This window comes from Serinus canaria, unplaced genomic scaffold, assembly GCF_022539315.1.
Source record: "Serinus canaria isolate serCan28SL12 unplaced genomic scaffold, serCan2020 HiC_scaffold_335, whole genome shotgun sequence".
NCBI classification, from domain to species: Eukaryota; Metazoa; Chordata; class Aves; order Passeriformes; family Fringillidae; genus Serinus; species Serinus canaria.
The window spans coordinates 1-9,151 of NW_026108449.1; the positions used below are offsets into that span (position 1 = coordinate 1).

A 9,151-nucleotide genomic window follows, 5' to 3' on the forward strand; every position below is an offset into this window, starting at 1 on the left:
CTGACAGATAGGGATCTATAGGGGATCTATAGGGGAGAGTGGGGGCTGCCAGATAGGGATCTATAGGGGAGAGTGGGGGCTGCCAGATTGGGATCTATAGGGGAGAGTGGGGGCTGCCAGATTGGGATCTATAGGGGACAGAGTGGGGAGCTGCCAGATTGGGATCTATAGGGGACAGTGGGGCTGCCAGATTGGGATCTATAGGGGATCTATAGGGGCTGCCAGATTGGGATCTATAGGGGACAGTGGGGCTGCCAGATTGGGATCTATAGGGGACAGTGGCTGCCAGATTGGGATCTATAGGGGACAGTGGAGGCTGCCAGATTGGGATCTATAGGGGACAGTGGGGCTGCCAGATTGGGATCTATAGGGGATCTATAGGGACTGACAGATAGGGATCTATAGGGGATCTATAGGGGCTGCCAGATTGGGATCTATAGGGCAGAGTGGGGGCTGCCAGATAGAGATCTATGAGGGACAGTGGGGTCACTCCTGGCCTTTGGGGTCTGGTCACTTCTTGCTTTTGGGCTCTGGCCACCCCCAGCCCTTGGGACCTGGTCACTCCTCACCTTTGGGCTCTGGCCACTTGTCCCTTTTGTCCGTGGCCACCGTGGCCCCCGGTGCCGACGCGGGCTGTGTATGGGCAGGCAAGGACTACGAGAACGCCGTCAGGCTGTACAGCAGCACCCTGGGGTCACTGTGTCCATCCTGGGGTCACTGTGTGTCACCTGGGGTCACTGTGTGTCACCTGGGGTCACTGTGTGTGCCCTTGGGCTCCGGCCACCCTCACCCTTTGGGACCTGGCCAATCCTACCCTTTGGGACCTGGCCACTCTTGGCCTTTGGCCTCTGGTCACTCCCAGCCTTTGGGTTCTGGTCACTCCTGGCCTTTGGGACCTGGTCACTCCTCACCTTTGGGCCCTGGCCACTTGTCCCTTTTGTCCCGTGGCCACCGTGGCCCCCGGTGCCGACGCGGGCTGTGTGTGGGCAGGCAAGGACTACGAGAACGCCGTCAGGCTGTACAGCAGCGCCATCGAGCTGAACCCCTCCAACGCCATCTACTATGGCAACCGCAGCCTGGCCTACCTGCGCACCGAGTGCTACGGCTACGCCCTGGCCGACGCCACGCGCGCCCTCCAGCTCGACGCCAAGTACGTCAAGGGCTACTACCGGAGGGCGGCCAGCAACATGGCCCTGGGCAAGTTCAAGGCTGCCCTGAGGGACTACGAGATGGTGAGAGCTGGGGAGGGGGCAGGGTGGGTGTACTGGGGTCAGGGTGGGTGTACTGGGGTCAGTGTGTCCATCCTGGGGTCAGTGTGGGTCACCTGGGGTCAGGGTGGGTGTCCTGGGGTCAGGGTGGGTGTACTGGGGTCAGGGTGGGTCACCTGGGGTCAGGGTGGGTGTCCTGGGGTCAGGGTGGGTCACCTGGGGTCAGGGTGGGTTACCTGGGGTCAGTGTGTCAGTCCTGGGGTCAGGGTGGGTTACCTGGGGTCAGTGTGTCAGTCCTGGGGTCAGGATGGGTCACCTGGGGTCAGGGTGGGTCACCTGGGGTCAGGGTGGGTCACCTGGGGTCAGGGTGGGTCACCTGGGGGCACATGGCCAGTAACATGGCCCTGGGCAAGTTCAAGGCTGCCCTGAGGGACTACGAGATGGTGAGAGACAGGGGAGGGGTCAGGGTGGGTGTACTGGGGTCAGGGTGAGTGTACTGGGGTCAGGGTGGGTCACCTGGGGTCAGGGTGGGTGTACTGGGGTCAGTGTGGGTGTACTGGGGTCAGGGTGGGTGTACTAGGGTAAGGGTGGGTCACCTGGGGTCATTGTGGGTCACCTGGGGTCAGGGTGGGTGTACTGGGGTCAGGGTGGGTCACCTGGGGTCAGGGTGGGTGTCCTGGGGTCAGGGTGTGCTCCCTGTGTCATTGTGGGTCACCTGGGGTCAGTGTGGGTTACCTGGGTCAGGGTGGGTCAACCTGGGAGCACATGGCCAGTAACATGGCCCTGGGCAAGTTCAAGGCTGCCCTGAGGGACTACGAGATGGTGAGAGCTGGGGAGGGGGCAGGGTGGGTGTACTGGGGTCAGGGTGGGTGTACTGGGGTCAGTGTGGGTCACCTGGGGTCAGGGAGTGTGTCCTGGGGTCAGGGAGTGTGTACTGGGGTCAGGGTGGGTCACCTGGGGTCAGTGTGGGTCACCTGGGGTCAGTGTGTCCATCCTGTGGTCATTGTGGGTCACCTGGGGTCAGGGTGGGTCACCTGGGGTCAGTGTGTCAGTCCTGGGGTCAGTGTGGGTCACCTGGGGTCAGGGTGTGTGTCCTGGGGTCAGGGTGGGTCACCTGGGGTCAGGGTGGGTTACCTGGGGTCAGGGTGGGTTACCTGGGGGCACATGGCCAGCAACATGGCCCTGGGCAAGTTCAAGGCTGCCCTGAGGGACTACGAGATGGTGAGAGCTGGGGAGGGGGCAGGGTGGGTGTACTGGGGTCAGGGTGGGTGTACTGGGGTAAGGGTGGGTGTACTGGGGTCAGTGTGTCCATCCTGGGGTCAGGGCGTGTGTACTGGGGTCAGTGTGTCCATCCTGGGGTCAGTGTGGGTCACCTGGGGTCAGTGTGTCGTCCTGGGTCAGTGTGTCAGTCCTGGGTCAGGGTGTGTGTCCTGGGTTACGGTGGGTCACCTGGGGTCAGGGTGGGTCACCTGGGGTCAGGGTGGGTGTCCTGGGGTCAGGTGGGTCACTGGGGCACATGGCCAGAACATGGCCCTGGGCAAGTTCAAGGCTGCCCTGAGGGACTACGAGATGGTGAGAGCTGGGGAGGGGGCAGGGTGGGTGTACTGGGGTCAGGGGGTGTACTGGGTCAGGGAGTGTGCCTGGGTCATTGGGGTCACCTGTCAGGTGGGTGTACTGGGGTAAGAGTGGTCACCTGGGGTCAGGTGGGTCACCTGGGGTCAGGTGGGTCCTGGGGTCAGGGGTGTCCCTGTGGTCAGTGGGTCACCTGGGGTCAGTGTGTGCGTCCTGGGGTCAGTGTGTCAGTCCTGGGGTCAGGGTGGGTCACCTGGGGTCAGGGTGTGTCCGGGTCTGTGGGTCACCTGGGGTCAGGGTGGGTGTCCCTGGGTCAGGGTGGGTCACCTGGGGTCAGGGTGGTCACCTGGGAGCACATGGCCAGCAACATGGCCCTGGCAAGTTCAGGCTGCCCTGAGGGACTACGAGATGGTGAGAGACTGGGGAGGGGCAGGGTGGGTGTACTGGGTCAGGGGGGTGTACTGGGGTCAGGTGGTCACCTGGGGTCAGGGGGGTGGGTCACCTGGGGTCAGGGTGGTTACTGGGGTCAGGGTGGTCACTGGGGTCAGGGTGGGTTGTCCTGGGTCAGTGTGTCCATCCTGGGGTCAGGGTGTGCTGTCCTGTGGTCACTTGTGGGTCACCTGGGGTCAGTGTGTGCGTCCTGGGGTCAGTGTGTCAGTCCTGGGGTCAGGGTGGGTCACCTGGGGTCAGGGTGTCTGTCCTGGGTTACTGTGGGTCACCTGGGGTCAGGGTGTCTGTCCTGGGGTCAGTGTGTCCATCCTGGGGTCAGTGTGGGTCACCTGGGGTCTGGGTGTGCTCCCTGGGGTCAGGGTGGGTCACCTGGGGTCAGTGTGTCACCTGGGGTCAGTGTATTCCTGGCTGTCCCCACACCCTGAGTGTGTCCCCAGCCGTCCCCACACCCTGAGTGTCTGTCCCCAGCTGTCTCCATGCCCTAGGGCTGTGTCCCTGGGCTGTCCCCACACCCTGAGTGTCTGTCCCCAGCTGTCCCCATACCCTGAGGGCCTGTCCCCACACCCTGAGTGTCTGTCCCCAGCTGTCCCCACACCCTGAGGGCCTGTCCCCACACCCTGAGTGTCTGTCCCCAGCTGTCCCCATGCCCTAGGGCTGTGTCCCTGCCCTGTTCCCCCACCCTGAGGGCCTGTCCCCAGCTGTCCCCACACCCTGAGTGTCTGTCCCCACACCCTGAGTGTCTGTCCCCACACCTGAGTGTCTGCCCCTGTCCAACCCTGAGCTGTCTCCCACACCTGAGTGTCTGTCCCCCCCCGGGCTTCCCAGCTGTCCCCTACCTGAGTGTCTTCCCCAACCTGAGTGTCGTCCCCGGCTGTCCCACCCTAGTGTCCCCAGCTGTCCCCACCCCCTGACTGTCTGTCCCCTGGCTGTCCCCCGCTGTCCCCCAGGTGGTGAAGGTGAGGCCCAACGACAAGGACGCCAAGCTCAAGTACCAGGAGTGTCACCGCATTGTCAAGCAGAAGGCCTTCGAGAGGGCCATCGCCAGCGACGAGCACAAGCGCTCCGTGGTCGACTCGCTGGACATCGAGAGCATGAGTGAGACCCCTGCCCGCCCCCCGGGGGGGTCCTGGGGGGCTCGGGGGGAGCCTGGAGGGGATCAGGGGGAGCCCTGGATGGGATCGGGGGGGGGATCAGGGGGTACCTGGAGGGGATAGGGGGATAGTGGGTACCTGGAGGGGCTCAGGGGGAGTTTGGGAGATCAGGGGGATCCTGGAGGGGCTTGGGAAGCTTGGGGGGGCTTCAGGAGGAGCCTGTAGGAGGGCCAGGGGGGATCAGGAGGAGCCTGGAATGGGCTCAGGGAAGATCGGGTACCTGGAGGGGATTAGTAGGGGGGGGGGATCAGGGGGAGCCTTGGGGGGGCTCAGGAGGGGCTCAGAGGGAGCCTGGAGGGGCTCAGGGGATCTTTGGTAGGATCAGGGGGAGCCTGGGGGGATTAGGTAGCTTGGGGGGGCTGCCAGGAGAGCCTGTGGGCTCAGGAGTGGTGCTGGAGGTGATTAGGGGGGGATCACAGGGGGAACTTGGGGGGATCAGGCGAGCCTGGGGGGGATTAGAGGAGCCTGGGGGCTCAGGGGGAGCTTGGGGGGGATCAGGGGGAGCCTGGGGGGGCTCAGGGGTAGCCTGGGGGGCTCATGGGGGGAGCCTGGGGGGCTCAAGGGGGATCAGGGGAGCCTGGGTTGGATTAGGGGAAGCTTGGGGGGGTCAGGGTCACTTTGGGGGGCTCAGGAGGAGCTTGGAGGGGCTCAGGGGTCACTTGGAGGGGCTTAGGGGGAGCCTGGAGGGGCTCAGGGGTCACTCTGGGGGGCTCAGGGGTCACTCTGGGGGGCTCAGGGGTCACTCTGGGGGGATCAGGGGTCAATCTGGGGGGCTCAGGGGTCACTTTGGGGCTCCTTGGAAAGGGTCAAGGTCCCTGGGAGGGGCTGGGGTCTTCAGGAGGGTCCCTGTGAGGGTCCATGGGCATCCCTGGGAGGGTCTGGGGGTCCCTGTGAAGATCTTGGGGTACCCCGAGGGTCTCTGGGAGGGTTTTGGTGTCCCCTGAGTGTCCCCTGAGGCTCTCGAGGTGCCCAGCTGAGCTTTTGTCCCCTCTGGAGTTCTCGGGGTCCCCACCCTGTCCCTGTGGGGGGCCGTGTCCCCGCTGTCCCCCCACGCTGTCACCGCTGTCCCCACAGCCATCGAGGACGAGTACAGCGGCCCCAAGCTGGAGGACGGCAAGGTGACCTTGGCCTTCATGAAGGACCTGATGCAATGGTACAAGGACCAGAAGAAACTCCACAGGAAATGTGCCTACCAGGTACCCCCAAAAACCCCCCCCAAAAACCCCCCCCCAGCTGTCCCCCCCGCTGTCCCCCCGCTGTCCCCAACGTCCCCACCCCACAGATCCTGGTGCAGGTGAAGGAGGTGCTGGCCAAGCTGCCCACCCTGGTGGAGACCACGTTGAAGGAGGTGGGTTCCCCCTGCCTTGGGAGGGGGGGGGTGTGGGGTGTGGGGGGTGTCCCCATGTGCCAGCGCGGTGACGTCATCGGTGTCCCTCGGCAGACAGAGAAGGTGACAGTGTGCGGGGACACCCACGGGCAGTTCTACGACCTGCTGAACATCTTCGAGCTCAACGGGCTCCCCTCCGAGGCCAACCCTTATGTATCCACACCCTGGCGGTCCCCTGGGCTGGGACAGGGTGGGGAGGGGACGCTGGGGACACTGCTGGGAGGTGTCATTGTCCTCAGCTGGTGACAGATTTTCAACGGGGACTTCGTGGACCGCGGCTCCTTCTCGGTCGAGGTCATCCTGACGCTCTTTGGCTTCAAGCTGCTCTACCCTGACCACTTCCACCTGCTCCGAGGTACTCCCAGGGCCCCCCCGGCCAGCTCTGGGGGGGTCGTGTCCCCGCAGATGTCCCCTGTTGTCCCCTGTTGTCCCCAATTGTCCCTAATGGATCACTATTTGGCAGCGCCCGTTGTTCGGAATGGATCACTTTCTGGCAGATCTTGTAAATTGGGAGGTTTTGTCACCGTCCTGTCCCTGTCCTTTGGGGTTGGGGACATCCCTGTCCTGTCCCATTGGGGCTGGGGACATCCCTGTCCTGTCCCTTGGGGTTGGGGACATCCCTGTCCTGTCCTATTGGGGCTGGGGACATCCCTGTCCTGTCCCTTGGGGTTGGGGACAATCGCTGTCCCCTTGGGGTTGGGGACATCCCTGTCCTGTCCCATTGGGGCTGGGGACATCCCTGTCCTGTCCTATTGGGGCTGGGGACATCCCTGTCCTGTCCCTTGGGGTTGGGGACATCCCTGTCCTGTCCCTTGGGGTTGGGGACATCCCTGTCCTGTCCTATTGGGCTGGGGACATCCCTGTCCTGTCCCATTGGGGCTGGGACATCCCTGTCCTGTCCCTTGGGGTTGGGGACATCGCTGTCCCCTTGGGGCTGGGGAACATCCCTGTCCTGTCCCATTGGGGCTGGGGACATCCCTGTCCTGTCCCTTGGGGTTGGGGACATCCCTGTCCCCTTGGGGTGGGAACATCCCTGTCCTGTCCCCTTGGGGCTGGGGACATCCCTGTCCGTCCCTTGGGGTTGGGACATCCCTGTCCTGTCCCATTGGGGCTGGGGACATCCCTGTCCTGTCCCTTGGGGTTGGGGACATCCCTGTCCGTCCCTTGGGGTTGGGGACATCCCGTCCCTTGGGGGGGAACATCCCTGTCCTGTCCTCTTGGGGTTGGGGACATCCCTGTCCTGTCCCTTGGGGTTGGGGACATCCCTGTCCCATTGGGATTGGAGACATCCCCGTCCCTTGGGGATGTCCCTGTCCCTTGGGGACATCCGTGTCCCCTTGGGATTGGTGTCATCCTTGTCCCTTGAGGTTGGGGACATCGCTGTCCCCTCCCCTTGAGTTTGGTGGAATCCCTGTCCCTTGGGGACATCCCTGTCCCATTGAGGTTGGGGACATCCTTGTCCCTTGGGATTGGTGCCATCCCTGTCCCTTGGGGACATCCCTGTCCCTTAGGATTGGTGCCATCCCTGTCCCTTGGGGACATCCCTGTCCCCATCCCCAGGACCAGCTCCTGGTGCCACATCATGGGGTTGTGTCCCCTCTGTCCCGTTGTGGGGCACACTCCATGTCCCCTGCGGGGTGCAGGACCCTGTCGTGTGTCACAGGGCCACATCCCCTGTCCCCAACCCTTGTCCCCTGTCCCTCCTGGGGCCATCCCATATCCCTGGGGATGTCCCACCCTGGACTCTGGAGGCTTTGTCCCCAAACCCGGGCGGTGTCCCCAGGCCCGGGCGGTGTCCCCAACCCTAGTCAGTGTCCCCAGGAGTGGCAGTTGTCCCCGTGTCCCCTCAGGGAACCACGAGACGGACAACATGAACCAGATCTACGGCTTCGAGGGCGAGGTCAAGGCCAAGTACACGGCGCAGATGTTCGCCCTCTTCAGCGAGGTCTTCGAGTGGCTGCCCCTGGCCCAGTGCATCAACGGCAAAGTCCTGGTGAGGGGACACCGAGGGGACATTGTCACCTGGGGTCACTATCTGGCAGCACCCATTGGCCTTAATAGATCCCTATTTGGCAGCTTTCTTGGCTCACTATCTGGCAGCGCCCATTGGCTGTAATGGATCTCTATTTGGCAAAGCCAGTGGCTCACAATCTCGCAGCGCCCATTGGCTGATATAGATCTCTATTTGGCAAAGGAATTGGCTCACAATCTCGCAGCTGTCATTTACTGGAATGGGTCTCTATTTGGCAGCCAGGTGGCTCACTATCTGGCAGCGCCCATTGGCTGTAATGGATCTCTATTTGGCAGCCGTGTGGCTCACAATCTGGCAGCCTATTGATTTTAATGGATCCCTTTTTGGCAGCATGTAGGTCACTATCTGGCAGCCCCATCTGGCCGCCCCATTGATTTCAATGGATCCCTTTTTGGCAGCCCCCCTAAAATGGGGGTCTTTGACCCTCCCCTCACCCCCCCCCCCAGGCTGTCCCTGTCCCCTCGGGGTCGGGGTGGCCCTGTCCCCCTGCTGTCCCCAATGTCCCCACCGCGTGTCCCCACCCAGATCATGCACGGGGGGCTCTTCAGCGAGGACGGGGTGACCCTCGATGACATCCGCAAGATCGAGCGGAACCGGCAGCCCCCGGACTCAGGTGGGACAGGGACCCCCCCCGGGATGTCCCCAAGGTGTCCCCAAGGTGTCCCCAAGGCCAGGGGCTGAGCTGTGACCCCCTGCCCTGTGTGTCCCCCCCACCAGGACCGATGTGTGACCTGCTCTGGTCTGACCCCCAGCCCCAGGTGAGCTGTGACCCCCCCCCGGGATGTCCCCTGCCCTGTCCCCATGTCCTGGGGGTGTCCCCTGCCCTACCCCAAGTCCTGGTGACATTCTCCACCCTGTCCCCAAGGTCCTGCTGCTGTCCCTCTCTGTGTCCCCATGTCCTGGGGGTGTCCCCTGCCCTGTCCCCAAGGTCCTGCTGCTGTCCCTCTCTGTGTCCCCATGTCCTGGGGGTGTCCCCTGCCCTGTCCCCAAGGTCCTGCTGCTGTCCCTCTCTGTGTCCCCATGTCCTGGGGGTGTCCCCTGCCCTGTCCCCAAGGTCCTGCTGCTGTCCCTTCCTGTGTCCCCATGTCCCACTGCTGTCACCTGCTCCATCCCAGTGCCACCCTCTGCCACGTCCTGGTGTCCCAGTGCCACTCTCTTCTCCTGTCCCCAACTTCCCAGTGCCACCAACCCCGCCACCACCTCCCCTATGGCAGCTGACCCTGCTGTCCCCTCCATGTGTCCCCAGTGTCCCCACAGTGTCCCCAATGTCCCCAGAACGGCCGGTCGGTCAGCAAGCGGGGGGTCAGCTGCCAGTTTGGCCCTGATGTCCCCAATGTCCCCAGTGTCCCCC

At 63.7% G+C, this 9,151-nt stretch overlaps 1 protein-coding gene and 1 long non-coding RNA gene across 2 annotated transcripts; one reads left to right on the forward strand and one right to left on the reverse strand.

Annotated features, from left to right (window-relative positions):
* Window positions 1-544: 544 nt before the first annotated feature.
* On the forward strand, window positions 545-9,144 carry PPP5C (protein phosphatase 5 catalytic subunit; the record flags this gene model as incomplete). Its single annotated transcript, XM_050987851.1, has 11 exons — window positions 545-693; window positions 863-1,232; window positions 4,178-4,325; window positions 5,456-5,577; window positions 5,664-5,729; window positions 5,823-5,921; window positions 6,018-6,123; window positions 7,619-7,761; window positions 8,326-8,413; window positions 8,518-8,558; window positions 9,076-9,144. Coding segments are annotated over 11 exons (1,401 nt in total), but the record flags the coding sequence as incomplete, so codon positions are not given.
* LOC127061242 (uncharacterized) lies at window positions 1,851-2,457 on the reverse strand. Its single transcript, XR_007780672.1, has 3 exons — window positions 2,363-2,457; window positions 2,223-2,242; window positions 1,851-1,943 (listed from the first exon to the last, which is right to left on the reverse strand). It is a non-coding gene; the product is annotated as an uncharacterized LOC127061242 (long non-coding RNA).
* Window positions 9,145-9,151: the final 7 nt, after the last annotated feature.